The sequence below is a fragment of the Camelina sativa genome, chromosome 7, assembly GCF_030686135.1.
Source record: "Camelina sativa cultivar CO46 ecotype springtype chromosome 7, ASM3068613v1".
Lineage (NCBI taxonomy): Eukaryota > Viridiplantae > Streptophyta > Magnoliopsida > Brassicales > Brassicaceae > Camelina > Camelina sativa.
This window is the reverse complement of record NC_141886.1, coordinates 19373187-19395365: the sequence shown is the minus strand read 5'-3', so window position 1 is coordinate 19395365 and position 22179 is coordinate 19373187. Positions and strand designations below refer to the sequence as shown.

General features: G+C 39.5%; 1 protein-coding gene, 1 non-coding gene and 1 pseudogene across 2 annotated transcripts; all 3 read left to right on the top strand.

The window, feature by feature from the left end:
• The first annotated feature begins 101 nt into the window (after positions 1–101).
• LOC104701297 (uncharacterized) lies at positions 102–1881 on the top strand. The gene is made up of 3 exons (XM_010416946.3): positions 102–234; positions 649–959; positions 1724–1881. The coding sequence occupies exon 2, from the start codon at positions 659–661 to the stop codon at positions 947–949; it is 291 nt and encodes a 96-aa protein (XP_010415248.1). The 5' UTR covers positions 102–234; positions 649–658; the 3' UTR covers positions 950–959; positions 1724–1881.
• Positions 1628–3626, top strand: LOC104701296 (agamous-like MADS-box protein AGL97 pseudogene; annotated as a pseudogene).
• A 12214-nt stretch (positions 3627–15840) lies between these two features.
• Positions 15841–15947, top strand: LOC147941459 (small nucleolar RNA R71). The gene has a single exon (XR_015562956.1). It is a non-coding gene; the product is annotated as a small nucleolar RNA R71 (small nucleolar RNA).
• The last annotated feature ends 6232 nt before the right edge of the window (positions 15948–22179 follow it).

The following is a 22179-nucleotide window of genomic DNA, read 5'->3' as shown; positions in this document are numbered from 1 at the left end:
GAGCAAAACGGACCTTTAGGTTTTTTTTTTTTTTTTGGTCAAACAGACCTTTATTAGAATTAGAGATGTAATATTTGGGGTTTGACACATAAAACCGCGTGGCGTTTTCAGAACAAAACAACGTCTTGTTTCCCTCATTCTAAGTAACAGACAACACGCAGTTTCTGTTTCTCTATCAGATTTCTGTTTCTTCTGTTCTTCATTCATTTCATGTTTTGGTTTTCGTATCTCAAGGTACGTTCCATTTCATTCTCAAAATGGTTTTAGTATCGATCTTTAAGTAGATCTTTAGTCTTAGGTTTGTGTCGATCCTCGTCTCTCAGGAGGAATGATATAAAAGAGACCCTAATTGCTGTAATGTAACTAGAACCTTAACCTAGATCTAGATGGGAACCGAAGTGTACCGTGATGTTTAGGTCAGAGAACCCAATTTGTGGAAATCAATTGCGTTGATTTGATAGGAACCCTAATTTCTGGGTGAAATTGAATTGTGTGTAGTATGATTTTGAGTAGCATTGATTATAGAAACGAGATGGGTTTTTGTAATTTTAGGTCACAGAGCCTAATTTATGGATTTGATTTTTTAAAAAACCTAACATTGGGGTGAAATCGATTGCGAGTGAGTGGTCTGTGTTTTGAGTTTTGCAGTGAGAGAGAGATGGGTTTCATAATGGAATTTGCGGAGAATTTGGTGCTAAGGTTAATGGAGAATCCAGAGAATAGAGACAGGAAAGCAAGGGAACACATATATGAGATGCATGAGAGGTGCAAGAAGATTAAGGAGATGTGGGCGTTACCTATTCGTCCTTATGGATTCTGGACGTTTGAGCGTCACAATGCTCAGCTTCGTTGGGATCCTCAGATCAGTCAGGTTGCTGGTCGAAGGGATCCTTATGATGATCTCCTTCAGGACAACTACACTCCTCCTTCTTCGTCGTCTTCAGACTAATCAAACAATGGTGAGTTTCTTCTATGCTTTTGTCTCTCGGTTGGTAGAGGAATTTGTGTTGGTTTAATATATGACTTAACGAATCCTTGGATCACCAGCATAGTGACGAGTTTGTACATCTTTTCTCCTTCACATTTGTTCTTAGAATTTGTGGTCTTACTTGGTACTTATCGACAGTTTTGTCTCTGTCAATAGAGGATTGTGTGTTGGTTGATATATGATTATACTTCATCTTCAGACTAATCAAAAAGTTTCTTATATGCTTTTGTCTCGGTTGGTAGAGGGATTTGTGTTGGTTTGATGTATTGAACCTTTGAGAGTCTAAGCTATATTGATATATGATTTTACTTCTTAGGTTGTTAGAAATGGTGTGAATATTAGTGTTTGCACTCGCTTTCAAATTGAGGGTCTAAGCGGTATTGATGATGGGTTGGTAGATGTTTTCTGTTGGTCTTTGCTTTACGTTCATAGTTACCTGGAGCAAAGTATATATTGTTCTTCTGATGATTCTATACGCCTCTTGTACTTAAAACATATTTGCTTGGAATCTGCAGTGCTTTCCTCCTTACAGTTTCAAGTTCATTAATGTCTCCTCTAAGCACAACTAGAATTAGCTGCTGTGTGAGAAGTTGAAACTCAGTTTTTGACCTGTTTGTTTTGTCTAGTCTTTGTTTGCATATGTCTGTTATGCTCTCTGGATTGATGGATGCAAATGTCTGTTTTCAAGCTATTTTTCTCAGTATTGTGTGCCCTTTGTTTCCATTTGTTCATCAGGGAGCTTGGTACAAACTCAAATAATAGCTCAAAGACTCGTTTACGAATGAGAGAGGAATACTTGTTGGCGTTTTTAGTAAAGTTGTTTTGATTGTCCATCTTTGATATGAAATAATAATTTCTGAAATATGATCAATATGAAGTTTTGTTGCTGAAAATCTCTTCTGGTTTTAAATGATAGAAACGCACACATCACATTTTTCACACTACCAAGAAATGAGACACTTAACCAAGTTTTGTGATCGAACAAAAAGGAAAAGCAGAGGTCCTAAGATCATTTAAATACGTAACCAAATCCAACAAACCAAACTCTCTAAAGGCAACAACCAAATCACAACGAAACACTTGTACTTAGTCGCAGCAAAGTTAAACGCAGCTTTGGGACCACCGGTACAAGCCTCTTTCACAAAGCTCTGAGCTTTCTCTGTTGCCTTGTAGATCAATACAAGTGCTTGAGTCACCACTTGCTTAGCAATCGGAGTAGCATGCTTCTCAAACTTCTACGGTGCTTCACCAACCTAGAAAAAGTAAATAAAGGTTAGAGACTTAGAGTTAGGACTTTAGCAATACAAATTCGGTTTACTTTTGGTTTACATATGTGTTTTAAATTCAGCTATAAAACTACAAAATTAAGATGTTTACACTAAACCTATTAAAATGGTAAATTTACTTTTCAATTGAAAAAGGAAACAATTTAAACCTAGGAAAACAATTTTTACTTATTTTGTTAATGAAAAATACCGATTAGGGGATTATCAGGAAAAAAAGGAAATAAAAATCGATGGTTTTTAATCAAACCAGCCTTGGTTCGGTCTCAGGAGACTTTTGAGTGTAATTAGAAAAAAAAAAAAGGAAAACAATTTTACTCAAGTCGTTTTAATTACTTATTACTTATTAGTGGAGTCAGAAAATGGAAAACAACTAGGATTAATTAGAAGCTGAGTTTCTTCAGGCTAAAGTCTCTATATATATATATGATTAGAATCACATTCATTCTTTTGCAAACACGCAAAAAAAAAAATCTCAGAGTTGTCTCGTTCTCGTTTTTTGTGAAATTGAGAAAGCACATCATAATAATGGGTGGGTGGGTTGAAGAGGAAGATTGGTATAGCGAAGATAGAGAGTAATTAAAGATCCACGAGCTTTGTCTTCTCTCCGACGCATATATTGCGATTTTAGCGACTCCAGTTTCTTCTAATTCACACGCCACTTTCTACTCTTTTGACTACTTGTCGACAGTGTTGTTTCAGCTTTCCTCGCGGATCAAACTCCTCCTCGGGATGATGATCAAAAGTTAGAGTTTTGGTGGGAAGACAAGAGTCTCGCCGATTCAGAGAATGCGGAAGAATTGGGTACCGCGATTGATTTAATGACGAAGATGTTACACGATCTGAAGGAGTTGCAAAAGAAGCAAAGAGATCGTGTGAACGTGGAGGAGAAGGAGAAGGAGAAGGGTGGTTCACACGTAAGTCATCAGCAGCAAACCCTAGATCATCAACCCTGTTCTTCAAGTCTGTGCGTTGAAGTAGATGATGTATCTGTGAATGTACAAGGGTTTTACAACAACAACACTGAAGAACAACAAACCCTAGCGGTTTCTGCCTACAACAGCAATTTAGTTGGGATCTTCATTGAAGAGCTTGATGTTGATGCTCAAATCTTTGATAGTGAGACGGAATCTGAAGTTCTATGGAACAATTTGGAGATGAATGATTTAACTGTGAATCTCCAATGGTTTCAAAACAATACTGATGAAGAACAAACCCTAGCGAATGACGACGGTTTACATGAGAGCTTTGATGGGTGCAATCAAGAGTTTGATGTTGATCAATTATTTGATTTTGTGACGAAACCTGAAGATCTATGGAAGGATATGGAGATGCATGATGACTGTCTCTATTGATTTGGGATATTGATCGAACTAAAACCGGTCGCTTAGCCTTAGCATTATTTTGCTTGTATGTTTGGAATGTCTTTGAACAACTTTGTTTGTCTTGTATGTATGACATTTATATCATATCTATCTAACTATATAAAGTTTCATTCATTAGAACTTGAGCAAAATAGCTTCTTAACAAAATTGTAAAAACCTTTTATGTCGTTACTGTTTATATCATTCAATTCATTGTTGGTATAAATGTTTTGTTTTGTGGCTATGTCTGAAATTTCATACTTGCAATGCATAATTGCCTGGAGCAAAGCATATTGTTCATCTGATGAGTTTGTACGCCTCTTCTACTACTGATGTGTTTGGTTGGAATCTGTCGCCGTCTTTTCCTCCTTTTAGCATAACTAAAACTAGAATAGCTGGCTGTGTAAGAGAAGTTGTAACTCAATTTTGACCTGTTTGTTTTGTCTGCGCACAGGAAGATGCATTAGATGCTCTCTGGATGAATGGATGGATGGATGCATATGTCTGTTTTCAAGTTATTTTTCTCAGTATTGTACTCTCTTTGTTTCCATTTGTAACCAAGAGGTAATTTACATATGTAACCAAACTAAACTCTCTCCAAAGGGCAACAACCAAATCACACAATCCTAATCCGAATCAGAGGATAACTCATTTCCATTAGTAGTGGCAGTAGTTTCTCCTTTCTTCTTCTTCTGCTCTGCATCTTCTTTCTCATAAGCCTTCACAATATCATCAATAGGTACAACATTGTCTTTTGTTTTTGAGAGAACAATGCTTTTAAGCAAAACCCATTTGGAGATGGATCACTGATGTTACTTTCTCTTGGTTTCATTACAGGGATCTTGAGCTTCACAATCTCTTGATGGACCGGAAAACAAATGACCCTCAAAATAGCAGATCTTGGATTAGCCAGAGCCAATGAAAAAGTATACACATGAGGTATAAAATTGATATGTCTATATTTTGTCTCTCCTTAGAATGTATTTATCATGTGTTTAGCTAGGATAACTGATTGTTTTGAATCATTTTCTAGTCTCTTTTATACACTTTGTATGTTTAGGTAGTTCTTGCATCATCTTTGCATACATCTTGCATATTGGAGTATTTCAGGTGTTTAGGAGACGTCCAGACTGTTTGAACCGAATGGAGCCTAAGATGTGCACTCGATTCAAGCGCTCAACAAAAGAATCAAACCGTTGGACTCGAGCAACACAACCCCAGGATTCACGTCATGTGACTCCAGACAGGCGACTCGACCGACGCTCCCAGGAGAGAAGCAGTGCGACTCGACCGACATGCGATTTGGACGCGCTCCCAGGAAGAAGCACCAGTATCCCACTCGATCCATAACGCCTGTAATGGATGTCATCCCACTCGATCCATCATACTTGGAATGGATGTCATCCCACTTGACCGACCACGCTTGGAAGAGATGTCATTCCACTCGACCAACCACACCAGACATCCGACTTCTTCCACTTAAGACTTAGAAAACTATTACCTATATAGAACCAATGTGTGTAACGAGAACAGCTTGGTATTTTGTTGTTTCTTTAAAGGTAATCTCTTTAATGATTCCAATTCCAAGAAAAAAAGAGTAGAAGACTCCAAAGATGAGAGAAGGGCAGAAAAGAGTAGAAGACTCCGACGAGGAAGAGTCTGACTTCTGCTGTATCAACCTAGCTGCAGCTACCCTGACTTCTATAGAATTTAAGAACACAAAAAGTTAAAAGAATTACTCTCTTTTATTAATCTTTAGGAAAATCTCTCAAAACCTAAAGCCCTCTTATTCTCTCTTAAACTCTTAAAGGTATACCACACCTTGGCAACTCTTTATATAGAGAGATCTCTAGACTAATTTCCTTTTTCACAATAGGTAAACTAACATTATTTAGATGACTCCTAAATAGAAATAATCATATTCCATAACTTGGTAGGATTGGGATAGCTTGCTCTCCAAGCTATCTTCAAGCTTAACCAACATTCTCCCCCTTAAGCTTGAAATCACATTTTGACACATCTTGAACTCCTAGAAGATCTCTCATCTCCTTAAATTTAATCCTACAAAGAGCTTTGGTTAGAATATCAGCTTTCTGTTCCTCCCCAGAAATGTGCTCCACCTCCACGTGTTCATTCTCTACACACTCACGTATAAAATGATATCTCTTGTGGATGTGCTTGCTGCGACCATGGAAAAAAGGGTTCCTAGTGAGTGCTATTGCTGACTTGTTATCTAGTAGAATCGAGACTTTCTCACAAGGTTCTCCGGTAACTTCACCTAGGATCTCTTGTAACCAGATCGCTTGCTTTGCCGCCTCCGTAGCAGCCATAAATTCAGATTCGCACGACGATAGGGCCACTGTATCAAGCTTCTGAGAACACCAAGTTATAGGACACTCATTCAGATAGAAGACATGACCATCTGTACTTCTACCATCATCTTCGTCCACATTGTGATTGCTGTCATTGAAGCCGACCAGTCGAGCATTCTTCTCTCGCTTATAAACAAGACCGTATGAACGAGTTCCCTGCAAATATCTCAGTATCTGTTTTAACGCGGCACCGTGAGACTCCTTGGGATCATGCATGTAACGACTTAGAACACCAACAGAGTACGCAAGATCAGGACGAGTCTGAATCAAGTAACAAAGAAATCCAATTTTTCTCCAATACTCCTTAACATCAATGCTCTTCTCAGCTTGAGCCTTAGAAAACTTAACACCAAAGTCCATGGGTATATGAACTGCATTACACTTTCCCATACCAGTTTCACTCAGGATCTTGTCAGTATATCTTTCTTGTGTAAGAATAATACCAAGGTCGGATTGAGAAACTTCAATGCCGAGGTAGTACGTAAGCTTACCGAGGTCACTCATATCAAATTTCAACGCCATTCGCCGTTTAAAGTCTAGGATTACTTCAAGACTCAAACCTGTGACAAGGAGATCATCAACGTACACAGCCACAATAAGACGATGCTCCTTCTCTTGCTTATGAAACATAGATGGTTCCTTAGAACACTTCATGAAGTTAAGCTCCTTGAGAATCTGATTCAGCTTATTGTTCCAAGCTCTAGGTGCTTGTCGAAGTCCGTATAAGGCCTTATTTAACTTGTAGAATTTGTCCTCACTTCCTAGGATGACAAAACCTTCTGGCTGATTAAAATAAACATCCTCTTTCAGCTCCCAATGAAGAAACACAGTTTTTACATCAAGATGATGTATCTCCCATCCATTAGAGACTGCTAGAGCGATGATAAAGCGAATTGTTTCAATGCGTGCTACAGGAGAAAACACCTCATCAAAATCAATCCCATGACGCTGCACATAACCCTTCGCCACAAGCCGTGCCTTGTACTTGTTTATGCTTCTGTTAGAATTGCGTTTAATCTTAAATACCCACTTTACACCGATAGGCTTAGCTCCAAGAGGAAGATCGACCAGATTCCATGTATTATTCTTGATAATCGAGAACATTTCTCTTGACACGCTTGTAACCAAACTTCCTCACTCTTAGCTTCATTAAAATCACATGGCTCCTCATTGAGTGCAAACAGCAGACGCTCGACCTCTGTTTCTGCAAATAGAATATAGTCCTGAAGATATCTTGGTTCTTGTACTTCTTGATTCTGATCCTCTGCCTCCTCATGATCATCTTGATCTAGGTCCTTTTCTATTTCAGGAAACTCATCTTCTTCTACTTCTCTATCAGAACTGTGACTCTGTTCACGACTCTGTTCCCGACTCTGTTCACGACTCTGTTCCCGACTCTGTTCACGAGGCTCCTCTGTTTCTCCAAAACTCCCTTCTTCTCTTAAACAGTTATTACCAAAAGCTCCAAAGGTAAGAATGAACGTTCCTGAACCATCAACATCTTCATTACCTGTATTACACCATCGCCAACTCTTCTCTTCATCAAAAACTACATCTCTACTCACTGTTATTCTTCGACTTGCCGGATCCAACAAACAATAAGCATTTGATCCTGGCTCAGTTCCAAGGTGCACAAGCATTCTAGTTCTATCGTCAAGCTTCTTCAAGTGTTGAACTTCTGTCTTCGCATAGCTTATACATCCAAATACTCGGAGGTGCTCCACATTCGGCTTTTTTCCCTTAAATGCTTCATATGGGGTTTGATTAACAAGTGCTCTAGTAGCCACTCTGTTTATTAGATATGTAGTATCTATAATAGCTTCTCCCCATAGATAATTAGGCATATTCATATGCTTTAAGAGGCTCCTGGTCATCTCCATCACTGTTTGATTTCGTCGTTCTACTACACCATTCTGCTGAGGTGTATAAGGTGCGGTTAACTGCCTTTTGATTCCAGCTTCTTCACAAAAACGTTGAAACTCATGTGATAGGAACTCACCACCTCGATCAGTTCGAAACGTTTTTATTTTTATGCCTGTCTCTTGTTCAACTGCTGCCTTGAAGACTTTAAACTTGCTAAAAGCTTCGCTTTTTTCTTTCAAAAGAAGTGTCCACATGTAGCGTGAGCAATCATCTATCAGAACAAAGACATACCGGTTCCTAGAAAGTGTAGATGGAGTAATAGGGCCACAAAGATCCCCATGGATAAGCTCTAGTACATGTGTTGCTCGAAACGATGTTGACTGTGGAAAAACTCTTCTCACCTGTTTACCAAGTAAGCATGATGCACAAACCTCCTTCTCAACCTCAAGGTTTGGCAATCCTAAGACAAGTTTCTGCTTTATCATTGTCTTCATGCTTTCACTTCCAATATGTCCTAATCGAGAATGCCACTTGCTTGAATTACCCGAAGATATAAGCTGTAGACACTTGGAGTTCTCTGTTTCCATAGGTACCTTGTACAACCGATTTCTAGATCTTGCAGGTTTTACCAACAGTCGAACGTCCTGATCACGCAATGTCAACACGTCACCACGCATCCAAACGTCACACCCGGACTCAGTAGCCTGTCCAAGGCTTATAATATTGCTTCTTAAGTCAGGTATGAAGTAGACATCAGCTAAAATCTTGCGATCGCCATTCTTGGTAACAAAGAGAATTGATCCTTTGCCTTTTATGTCTATGCGTGAGTCGTCTCCGAACCTGACCTTACCTTTGACTGTCTCATCAAGCTTTGAGAAATAGGACCGATTCCCAGTCATGTGGTTACTTGCCCCATTGTCTAAGTACGACACATCATTACCATCAATATGAGTTTCAAACTCGTTTGGTTTCACATGACGCTCATTAGGATAAACTACTTCGTGCATCATCAATGCGTCAGCGGTTTGTGTGTCCTCTTCATCATTCTCATGGGTCTCCTGCAACTTAAGTAGTCTGTCCGGACAATTAGACGCATAGTGTCCTACTTTGTCACAACGATAGCAAGTCACTTTAGATGTGTCCCTTTCTTTTCTATGTCCATCATTATAGCGACCACGTCCTCCACGTCCTCTTCCGCGACCATATAATCTACCACCTTGACCTCTGCCTCTGCCTCTTCCTGCATTATAGCTGTCTTGATAGGGTTGATGATCCGTATTTGCATACATGAGCTTCCCTTGATCATCATGTAGAGCTTCTTCTTCACCACTAATTCTTTCTTCAAAAGCTTTTAAACGACCAACAATATCTTCGAAAGAAGTGGTGTTTAGATCGAGCACCTGTTCAAGAGCAGCAACAATGTGTATGTATTTCCTCCTTGGCAAGCTGTTAAGAAACTTCTTAACAAGCTTTGGTTCTTCGATATACCTCTCCTAAAGATGCTGATTTTGTTGAAAGTTCAGAGAGTCTTCCAACAAAATCATCAATTGTGTCGGATTCTTTCATCTTGATCCTATCAAACTCAGCAATCAATGTTTGAAGTCTTGCTTCTTTAACCCTCTCAGCTCCGATGTGCCTGGTTTTTATTGCATCCCAAACTGCTTTGGAGGTTTTAAGATTACCAACTTGCAAGAGTAAGGCTTCTGGAATCGATTGAAAGAGAAGAGCTCTAGCCATGTCGTTCTTCTCTATGTCGTCTTCCCCTGGTTCGATGGTCTCCCACACTTTGTTAACCTTTAGCGCAACCGTCATACGCATCGACCACACCGTATAGTTGGCAGAGTTCAGCATAGGACATTGTATTGAGGACGGACCATTCTCCTTTGATTTGCTAGTTGTAGTTGCAGAATTTGCAGGAATTAAATCACCCATGTTAGCTACACACAACGACTTCTCCTCCCTGGTTTCTTCTTCTTTACCATGTCGAGGATAAGCAGAACAAGGATCTTTTGCTCTGATACCAAATATAGAATTTAAAAACACAAAAAGTTAAAAGAATTACTCTCTTTTATTAATCTTTAGGAAAATCTCTCAAAACCTAAAACCCTCTTATTCTCTCTTAAACTCTTAAAGGTATACCACACCTTGGCAACTCTTTATATAGAGAGATCTCTAGACTAATTTCCTTTTTCACAATAAGTAAACTAACATTATTTAGATGACTCCTAAATAGAAATAATCCTATTCCATAATTTGGTAGGATTGGGATAGCTTGCTCTCCAAGCTATCTTCAAGCTTAACCAACAACTTCAACCTCCTTTCTTATCTCCTCAAGACTCTTGGTATCTTTTTTAACCTCCTTAGGCCTCCTGATCTGAACCAAGTTGCTCTCAATAGGATCCTCAGCCATTCTACTGATGGGGAATCAACCGAAACTTCTCTTCACCTTTTCCCGGGTTACTCATCCAAGTGGACAATGAACCATACAAGTTATCCGATGGGAATCATCCGAAACTTCTCTTCACCTCTTCATCTTTTCCCATGCTACTCATCCAAGTGGACAAGTGTGCCAATGTTTAGATTTTTGTATCAATTTTATTGGTTTATCTGAGTTTGTAAACATATCAAAATGACTAGTGACTTGGATCTTATATATGTTGTGTTCAGATGATTGATGATTAATACGGTGTAATTATTATTTTGATTAATTAATTTATTTTTGAGTAAATTGTTGTTTTAATTTCCACAATTTACAATTTTATTTAATAAATAATAATACGACGTGTTTATAGTTCACACGCCAGTTTTAAGTTTGACTTAGGAAAGTGACGCCAGTTATTCGACGTTAAACATAGCGTCGTTCTTTTAAGTGAAGCTAATATAGTTTGCGTCGGCCAGTATTACGTCGGTTAAGTAAACGATGCGAAATTTGTAGAGTCAGTTTATAATCGACGATACATTGAATAAAAACCGACTTTAAATGTGTTCTTTTTTGTAGTGTATGTATCTATCTTAACATTTTTGGAGTACAAATTTGTGCCATCCTCTCTTTTCTGTCGGGTCAGTTTAAAATCATAAATTAATATCCGATTTTACTAAACGGATCCTCGTTAATTATCTAAACAAACTCTAATCAGATCAGATCAAATTAACCTCTAATGACCCATGAATATTGATGACGAGTATTCTTCCTATATTTTCTCCACTTGATTACGAGTTTCCTTTCCAAATTTTTTAGCTCCGATTCTTCCGCAAAAAAATAAAACATCATTTAATTATTTTTGGTAATAGAAACAAAAATATCTCAATTCCATATACGATTTATACTAGTGGCCAAAACCTAAATTCTAAACTAATTGATTTCGCAGTTTCCTTTTCAAACTTTGTTCCCTCTAATATTCTACAATCAAACAAAATCACATTCACTAATATATCGTAACAGAAGCAATAATATCTTATAAAATATTTAATGATTTATAAATATGGTAGAACTTTATTTCTATACTGGCATATTCCATAAACTCCTAACAAAAATCTACTCAGACCTACTTGCTCACCAAGCTTATCTCTAAGCACTCACACAAAACCCTACTCTTTCATTGACACTATTAATAGTTCTCTTTCACCGCAACTCATAACACCAAAATTAATAAAAAGAGATAAACTTATACATGTTATGAAAGTAGAGATACTCGAAGGATGTATTCTCTTGTGTTATTATTGATTCAATCAATAATGATACATATATATAGTAGTACAAAGCCCTAAACATATTAGGATTCCTAAACCGACTTAGTACAAGAGAAGGTGGCCGATGGGCCTTGTGGACTTAGAAAATATATGGGCCAGTTATGGAGATCCATCCTAAGTGATTTACAACACTCCCCCTTGGATGACATAATCGTGAAAATGCTAAGAGATCATCATAATACGCTTGGGGATGCTGCCTCATTAAAACCTTACCAGAAAAATCCAATGGGACAAAACCATGGTGAAGGAAAATGAGTACCGCACATATTACTCCCCCTGTTCCAAGCATCACTAAAAGTCCTTAAGTCTCCGCATCCCAATCTGGTGCGTGAGCTTCTTGAATGTTGATGTCGGTAATGACTTGGTGAAGAGATCTGCTGAATTGTCGCTAGATGGAACTTGTACCACTTGAACTTCTCCGGCCTTTTGTAGTTCATGTGTGAAGAAGAACTTAGGTAAAATGTGCTTCGTCCGATCTCCCTTGATATATCCTTCCTTGAGCTGTGCGATGCAAGCGGTATTGTCCTCATATATGATGGTCGGTTCCTTATTGTCGACCATGCCACAATCTGTCCTGATGTGTTGAGTCATTGACCTCAACCAAACACACTCACGGCTGGCCTCATGCATAGCCAAAATTTCTGCATGATTAGATGATGTGGCCGCAATGGTTTTCTTCATTGAACGCCACAAAATTGCTGTACCACCGTGCGTAAACACATAGCCGGTTTGAGACCTAGCATTATGTGGATCCGATAGATAACCTGCATCAGCAAAACCAACTAAATCTTCTCTGTTATAGTTAGTATAAAACAAACCCAAATCCAACGTTCCTTGTAGGTAACGCAACACATGTTTGATACCGTTCCAGTGCCTTTAGGTCGGACAAGAGCTAAATCTTGCTAGGAGGCTCACGGCAAAATAAGTGTCTGGTCTAGTGTGGCTAGCCAAAAACATTAACGCTCCTATAGCACTGATGTATGACACTTCCGGACCGAGAATCTCTTCATCGTCCTTCCTTGGACCAAATGGATCATTATCCAAATTTAAGCTTCTCACAACCATTAGGCTAGGCAATGGGTGAGCCTGGTCCATATTAAATCTCTTGAGTACCTTTTCAGTATATGCCATTTGATGCACAAGGATTCCATCATTTATGTACTCAAGCTGCGATCCCAAATAAAACTTATTTTTACCTAGTTCTTTCATTTCAAATTCTTTCTTGAGATATTTAACTGTTTGGGGAATTTCCCCAGAGGTTCCTAGGAAATTCAAATCATCCACATATACTGCTATGATTACAAACCCTTTGTTTGCAAACTTCTTTATAAAAATACATGGACTGATGGGATCATTATTATAGCCCTCTTTGGCTAGGTACTCACTCAATCTATTATACCACATACGCCTACTTTGTTTCAGTCCATAAAGGGATTTGTTTAGCCTTATGCAGTATTGTTCTCGAGAACCACTCTTATCTTTGATCTCAATACCCTCTGGTAATCTCATATAAATCTCATTATCCAGTGGACAATATAAATATGTGGTCACTACATCCATTAGCCACAAAACTTGGGTCGGGAGAGAGAACACGGGTATCTACCCGATCGGGTGCTCGAGTGCTAGCGCGGGTGGACGGTCGGGTTGAGCATCGGGTTGGGGATGCGAAACGTCCAGCCAACGGTTGGGAATATGGAACGTCTCCTCTTCCTTGGGAATCATGAGCTTCGGCGGCTTCACCTCCGGTTCTAGCAGCGGCGGAGGTTGATCTTCTCCCCTTCTTTTGGTAAGTCTTCATCTTTGGTGCCATTGGTGGATCCTTGTAGGTCAAAACAGAGACTAAGCCGAGATTAATAGGGTTAGTCCACAAAGATTGAAAAATTCGATTTCTTGGGAGAGAGAAGAAGGTTGGAAGACAAAGAGTTTAGGGTTTAGAGAAAACTTACGGAATTATGAAGTTGTGAGGTTGAGGCTCCTTAAATAGAGATGGTTGGCTTCTTGAGCTTCTCCGAGAGTGGGCTAGGGTTTGTGGAATTCGGACTCCACTCGCCACTTGAGTGGGAACACGATCAGGCGCGTTGGGTACTTATTCGGGTAGTGCCTCGGGTTCCCCAAAATTTCCTTTTCTCTCTCTTTTTTTTTTTTTTTAGATATAAAATCAAATAAAATTAAAAGAAAGAAAGAGACACCTTTGGGACTTCCTCCCAAGTGAGTTTGTTTTAAGTCACTTAGCTTGACTTTTCATGCTCTTCAAGCATGGGTTTTAGGAGGGAGAGGTTTTGGAATCCTCTTTGCAGCAGGCTGGTTTAACGGATTTTCCAGGTCTTGCCCAGGTTCCACAGCAAATGTAGTGTTGCCTTCTTTATGATGCTTGAATCTTTTTTGCTTTGTCTTGGTGGAAAAGACTTGACCATCAATGGTTGGTCTTTTAATTTCTTTCTTGATGCCAAATTCCATTTTGAAATGCTCCCCATGCTCAATTCTGATCCTCCCTTGTTTTACATCAATCACTGCTTCTATTGTTGCCAAGTATGGGCTTCCTAGGATCAGTGGGTCGTCTGGTTCCTTATCCATATCAAGGATCCTGAAATCAGTAGGAACTTCCACTCTTCCAATCCTGAGGGGTAAGTCTTCCAGAATACCAATGGGATGTCTGATTGTTCTATCAGCTAGAACCAAATACAGACTACTTGGTTTAAAACTGCTGAAACCCATCTTGTTGGCAACTGATAGTGGCATGCTGCTTACTGAAGCTCCCAAATCGCACAAGCAATTCTTGAAAATCCGAAGTCCTATTGAACACGGCAAAGTAAAAGAGTCAGGATCCTCCAGTTTTTCCTCAATTCGTATTTCAGGATCAAAACACACCCCACTCCTCAGAATTTCATTCCCAATCTCCTTGACAGCTTCCTTAACCTCGATCTCCAGCTGAGCTGTCTCTTTGATGATTGCCTCTCGAAGTTTGTGTGGTGGCAAGAGCTTAGGAGGTGGAGCTTTTCGCTTGGCCATACGCTCTGCAAGCGCCTCTAATTGGATGTCAAAAGCGGCTTTGAACCTTTCCTCTAGTTCCCTTTCCTCTGCTACAAGCAATTGAGGTTGATCCGTCATCTGAACGTACCCGATGAATAATCCGATCACCATCATCGGGTGTGTCTTCGGGTGCAACGTCGGGTGGTTCTTCTGTTTGTGATTCTCGAACCAGTGTTCGATCATCAACTCGATCAGTCTCCTCGGGTAAAGCCTCGGGTTCATATTCGGATATGTAGTACTGGTACTCATTCATCCCATAATGATCCATGGCCTCCCCATCTTGAACATCACTGTCCTCAATGAGGTAGTCCTCAAAGTCATCATGAAGAAAGATTGCTTGGGCGGTTGCATATTCTTTTGGGTTTTGAACAGCTTTACCTGGAAGCTAGTTGATCTTTGGAGGTCGTTGGTTGTTGTGGTGGCCTTCTAGGTATCTCAGCTTAGTGTTGAGAGAGTCATACGTGGCAGTGAGGTCATTGTACCCAGAATCGATCTTGTTGCTCATCCCCGCGAATCGTTTGGCATTGTCCATTGCAGCCGAGGCTTGACTCTGTATCATTTGCTGAATCAGTCCGCGTAAATCAGCTTCGTGAGAAAGTTTTTGCTGACCTTTCTGTTGTTGGAAACCTGGTGGTGCAATTGGGTCATTGTAATTACCAGAGTACTGCTGCTTAGGAGCATAGCCTTGATTGTATTGAACAAAAGGCTTTTGCTGGCTCTGATTCCCTTGGACTGCTGATGGGTAAATTTGGTCTTGAGGATTTGCAACATTCGGGTTACGGTAGGACAAGTTCAGGTTTGGTTTGTAGTTGTTGTACCCTTTGTTGTAACCTCCTTGGTTGTTGATGTAGTTCATATCCTCTAGCTGAGCATTCTCCCCATCTTGTTGCAGAAACTGCTCTTCCTCTGAGATTGCATGGACATGCTGCTGCTGGCTGAGGAGCTTATCCAACTTGTCATTGAGGGCTTTCATGTCTCTCTTATACTTGGCATCATCCTCTCTAGTAGATCGTACAGTGCGATCATACTCCTCATTGTAATGCCCATCAGATTGAGCCAAGTTCTCTACTAGGTCCCAACCTTCATCGACATCCTTATTGAGGAAGTTACCATTGCTTGCGGTGTCCAACAACATCCGTATCTTTGGGACTACTCCTCGGTATAGTGTACTTAGCAATGAAGCATTGCTGAATCCATGATGTGGGCATCTGGTAGTGTATCCCTTGAAACGTTCCCAAGCTTCACTGAACGTCTCATTGCTCTTCTAAACAAAGCTGGAGATATCATTTCGCAGCCTTGTAGTTCTGGAGTTGGAGAAGAATTTGGCTAGAAACGCCTTCTTGCATGCTTCCTAGGTGGTGATGGACTCCTTGGGGAGTGAATTCTCCCAGATGTGTGCTTTGTCTCCCAAAGAAAATGGGAAAAGCCGAAGTTTGAATCCATCTTCACTAACTCCATTTATCTTCGTTAGGCTACAGAGCCTATCAAACTCATCCAAATGGTCCAATGGGTCCTCCATTGGCAATCCATGAAACTTATTGGGTTTTAACATCTAGATGAGACTACTCTTGATCTCAAAGTTGTTGTTCTGGACAGCAGGTGGCACAATGTCATTTCTTTGAGCGTGAGTAGATGGAGCATCTCCTGCTCCGATGTTAGTTCTTGCTTGAGGAGCTGGTGGACCATTCTGGTTATTCATTATCTCCTCAATTGTGTTTGGTTGCGGTTGTTGAACTTGTTGTGGACGGAGTAACCTTGGTCTGTCGATGTTGTCAATGAAAGGAATCAAGTTTTGGCTACCCTTTGATCTTGTTTGCATGCACAATCAGTTGACCGAGTGAGTACACGAAGGTCAACTCGATCCAGGTGATCGAGTGACGGGTCGGGTGGGTACTCGGGTTGTACCTGAAATGCAAAACAAACTAATACGAAAGTAAACAAGTCAGTAACTAACTAAAGTATATAATAGAACTTGATCTAGCAAGTACTGAAATCTTAAATGTAGCAAATCAAATTCAACCAAATGGCAACAGCGCCAAATTGATACCAAATGGTTGTTATGCTAGCATATGAGATATGATCAGAACTATGCAAGTCAAGCCAAGCAATCAATGGGTTTGATCTAAAAATCCTAAAATAAACTAAAGAAGAACCACACAACAAGAACCACACGACCTAAGCACTCGATGCAAGCATTCGAGTACAGGATCAGGTGGGGTGATTGAGTAAACAAGATGAGTATGAACAGCTCGAAGGTGTACTCGAAGCAGGTGATCGTGTACCTGTTCGGGTAAGTGATCGAGTTATGAATGAAAATGTAAACAAACAAAATGCGAAAGCTCCTAAGGATGGGATAATCGACTCCTAAGCGTTCCTGACCAGTAAGAATGTCCTACATGCCTCAAGCAAATATTCTCTAGACAATGAATCTCTAAAATCTTGTTAAAACACTCTCGTGATAGAAACAATCAACCTTGATCACTCCCCTACCCAACTCTCGTTGGAGAAACATGACCAAGCAGGCAATACAAACCGGTTCATTATTGTCAATAAATTCCTTACACATCTAATCTCTTAGGCTAAGTGAATAAATCTCTAGCATTGATTGATTCAAGCATTTCATCTACACATCTCGATGGTAAAACACCCTAGATCTAATCTCAACCTCTCGGTCTATTGATAGCATTAAGAACACCAATCTAGAAGGGAATTTATAAAACATAAACAACCAAGCTAAGACATCCTAACCGATCAAGAACACGAAATTTTCTATCCCATCCCTAGAAACTTTGTTTCACTACTCAGATCTCATTGCAGAAAACACAAAAGCATAGATAAATGAAAATTGCATTGTATTAAAAATAGAGTAAAGAGGAAGAGTATAGAATTGAAAATGCAAAAGAAAATAACAAAATGAATCCTAACAAAGTGGAAAAAGTGTTTGAGTCGCTCAAGATCTCTCTCAGAAGGTCTCGCTCTCTGGTTTAAGTGTCTGCGGCATGCTAGGGCGAGAGGAAGAAGAGGGGTGTTTATATATGGAAACCCATTAACCCTAGCTTCTCAGTCCTGCCCGAGGGTCTGCTCGATGAAGTGCTCGAGGATGAGCTCGGGTTGCTCTTCGGATAGGTCTCTGGATTGTTCTTCCTGCTCTTGGATCCTCTTCGATCGGGTTGGTGTTCGGACTGTTCTTCCTGCTCAATAGCTCCTTCGGGTACATGCTCGGATTTGACCTTGTTTCTCCCCATTTTAGGCTCTAAAGCACCTGTTTTCATCCAAAATATGCAAATGCAAGAATGCAACATCCTAAATGGCCTAAAAGCGAATTCCTACAGTTAATGACCTAAAAATGCTAAGGTTAGGGTAAAAACAATACAAAATATGGACAAAAAGGATGCTTAAAACATGTAAATTAGAGAGTTATCACCTACTTTAGTGAAAAACTTAATGGAGCTACACTAAACTATCCCACCTATGACAAAGAACACCTACGCATTGGTAAGATCTCTAGAGACTTGGCAACATTATTTATCGTCAAAAGAGTTTGTCATTCATAAAGATCATGAGACGCTTAAGCACCTAAAAGGCCAGACTATGCTCAAGAGAAGACATGCAAAATGGCTTGAGTTCGTTGAGACTTTCCCATTTATTATTAAGTACAAGAAGGGGAAAGAAAATATTGTGGTTGATGCCTTGTCAAGGAGGCACGCTTTGATCAGTGTGATGGACGCTAAGGTGATGGGATTCTAGCATATAAAAAAATATATCAGGCTGATCCAGATTTCAATGAAGCTTATAAGGAGACGAGCAAAGCCGCATATGGAGCGTAATATCAACATGATGGGTATCTATTCAAGGACAAGAGACTTTACATTCCCAAAGGATTGATGAGAGAATTGCTAGTAAGAGAAGCGCATGGAGGCAGCCTTATGGGACATTTTGGAAGAGAAAAAACTTTGGGTGTACTTATGGATCACTTCTATTGTCCACATTTCAAGAGAGAAGTGAAAAAGTTCTGCTCAAAGTGCATCACTTATTTGAAAGAAAAATCTTGGTCACATCCCCACCGTCCATATATATATGCTTTTGTGTATTCCTAACCTACCATGGGTAGTTATTTCTATGGATTTTGTTCTAGGGTTGCCCAAGATCAATCATAAAGACTCCATATTCGTCGTAGTGGACCGGTTCTCAAAGATGGCTCATTTCATTCCATGCAACAAGACGAATGATGCGACTCAGACAGCCGATCTTTTCTTTAAGGAAGTTGTACGTCTACATGGAGTTCCAAGGACGATTGTATCAAATCGAGATACAAAGTTCTCGAGTCATTTTTGGAAGACCTTGTGGAAGAAACTAGGAACTAAGCTACTTTTCTCCATCACTTGTCACCCACAGACTGATGGTCAAGCAGAGGTAGTTAACCATACTCTCTCCACCTTATTGAGAGCTATGGTGGGTAAGAATATCTGAAACTGGCTATCTTGTTTACCATACATCGAATTCGCTTATAATCATGCTAAGCATTCTTCTACTAAATTTTCTCCTTTTGAGGTTGTTTACGGTTTTAACCCTAAGACACCAATGAACCTTTCATCGTTGCCCCAAGCTGTTTAGTCTAAACAAAAGGAGAGACGAGGGCCGAGTTCATCAAGAAACTTCACCAAAGGGTCAAAGAAAATCTAATAAACAACATGCTGACAAGAACCGCAAGGAAGTTACGTTTGAACCTGGAAATTGGATCTGGTTACACATGAGAAAAGAAAGATTTCCCAAAGAAATGAAATCTTAGCTCTCCTCAAGGGGAGACGGACTATTCCGAGTTCTAGAGAAATTCAATGACAACGCCTACAAGTCTGAGCTTTCAGGTGAGTTAACTATCTCTCCTACCTTTAATGTTGCTGATTATATCCTTTCACTGCAGATAATCCCGTTCCGGGATTAGAAATTTCTCAACAGGGAGGGAATGATGAGGCCATCAACCTAAGCCGAGACTGATGAGGGGTTCAACATACCTACTATGAAGAATACACCACAAACAAGGTCAGGGAAAAGGAGCGTAAGAGAGCAGTTTAACAAGTCAATAGAGAGTTTAATCACTCTCATAGAGCATGAAGATCTCAAAGGAAAGCTACTCACCAAGGAGATCACCCGAGAATCCCCATTCAGACCAGAAAGCGAGTCAATTCTTTCAAAGACTCAAGAAGTGGAGATTGATCATTAAGAAATCGAAATCATCAAAGAGAATCAAGGAGACGCTTACTTACAGCTCAAGTTTCATTCCTTATTGTCGGTTTTGCTAGGAACGAGGGAATCAACTTTGTTCACCATTACCAAAACGTTCCAGTACGAGCTAGGGCTTACACACACCTAGTAGCAATTCAAAATGTATCTCCCATGCCAATGGAACCAAGGTAAGTATTTGAGTTTAATTTCCTTAACTATATTTGCAGGAGTTTCCATTAGTTTAAATTCTTTCTTTTTAGTCCTTAACAAGATCTTGTAACTTGTGAGCTTAGCACTTTCCTTTTATGTAATAAAGAACCTCGAAGGTCACAGTTGAAGAGCATATTAATAAGGCTCCCCCACAGCTTTTGTAACACACTTTTTTTCTTATGAAATAAAAACCTAGTTTTCTTACACAGAGAACTCGTAGCCACCCTAGAACCTTGTGTGTGATTCCTTGTGTTCTCGAGCATCCAGACTTATCATAGCTTCAATCCATCAGCTGTGTGGCATCTAACAATCCCTTGTTATCTTTGTTCATCAACCATCTCACCGGAATCCCCAAAGAGTGTCGTACGACCATTTGGTGATTCTCCATCAATCCCCCCTCGTAGGATCCGCTAATCTTGATCCTATAACACGAGGTCTTTGATGTTTTTTGTTTTTGGTGTCTTTTGTCCTTCATTTAGTATTTGTTTTGAGTCATTTGTTGCATCTTTGTCCGTCTTTTGTGTCTTTTTGGTCTTTTCTTGAGTTGTGATTAGGTGTGCAGACGATGTGCTAGATTTGGAGTCTTTTGGTCGGATTCAAGCTTACCACGAAGAAAGAAGCAGGAAGTGACTTTTGGACATCTTCAAGTTGAACTGAATCATGAAGTCTAAAGAAGTCTGGTGAAGTCTATAGACAAGTCTGGGGAAGTCTAGTGAAGTCTGGAGAAGTCTGGAGGAGTCTGGTGAAGTTTATGGACAAGTCTGCTGAAGTCTAGAGAATTCTGAAGAAGTCTGGTGAATTTTGTAGACAAGTCTGGTGAATTCTGGTGAAGTTTGTAGACAAGTCTGGTGAAGTCTGTAGACAAATCTGTTGAAGTCTGGAGAAGTCTAGTGATGTCTGCTGTTTTTCTACCTGGGTTCCAGACACTTATATCCTTTTCCTGAAATTTTCTATTTTCAGTTTTATTTTATTTCTTTTTATTTTAATAAGGGTATAAATACCTCAAGGACCTAATTAGCAAGAGATGCTATTTTCTGAGTTTTTCTGCACCTTGAGACTTTTGTAAGCCATTTTCTGGAGATTAGAGGTTCATCCTCTTTGACAATTTGGAGAAAATTTCTAAACTCTTTCCTCATTTTATTTCATCAATTTAATTATGTCTTCTTCATCTTTTTGTATTGTTGCTTTCAATATGTGTGAATAGTCACCTAATTGGGTTTTAGGGTTCTAAGTAGGGGATCAAATGATTTAATGGTTTAATTGTTGCTTGGAATTCTATTTTCTTTGTCGTTCTTTGATTTATATGCTCTTAATGCTAGAATAGGACTGGTCACCTTGTTCTAGATTATAGGTTTTTCTATGCATCACAAATGTTCGATAGAATGCCTGAACCAATATGAATTAAGCAATATTTATCTAACCTGCGAAAGTTGATGTTAGGGGATATTGTGAACTTAGTGAACTTGTTTGATAATGCAAATTTGATTAGGAGATTACAAATGAAAGATTAATAATTGAGTAGTCAAGTTTAGTGATTAATACCTTGAAAGAGGGTTAGTCAAATCTTGTGTTCATGTTCTAGAACGGTTCTTAACTATTGAATTCCTTGTTTCATTTCCCCATTGATCGTTGATCTCTGAAATACCCTATAGCCCAATGTTTTAATCCCATAAGTTGAATCGTTTTCTTTATTGCATTTTTATTTACAATTTCTGAAACCAAACAAACAAACATTTGTTCGCTTTAGCTATTTACAAGTCTCGCAAATCTTTAGTGTACCATTGGTCCTTGTAGATTCGACCCCGCATATACTGCCTTGCGGTTAAGTGTATCGGGTAAATACTCGAGTAATCAATCTTCTCTCTGAAATGCACATACAAATTCCAAAGGCCACCCTAGTGTACGATAAAAATGTCAGCACTGTCTACATTTCCTCCAATCCTTTTTAGCACCAATGGACGAAGAACATCGAAATAGACATCCATTTCATTCACAGTAATGTCGCTATCGGCGAAATAAAAGTGTTGCATGTTCTGTCTGCTCACCAGTTCAAGAACATCTTCACCAAAGGTCTACCTTCGCCGTTGTTCTTAGAC

What these genes read in the sequence shown, in the direction of transcription:
- LOC104701297 (XM_010416946.3), top strand. Translation starts at nt 659, where the DNA reads ATGGGTTTCATAATGGAATTTGCGGAGAATTTGGTGCTAAGGTTAATG.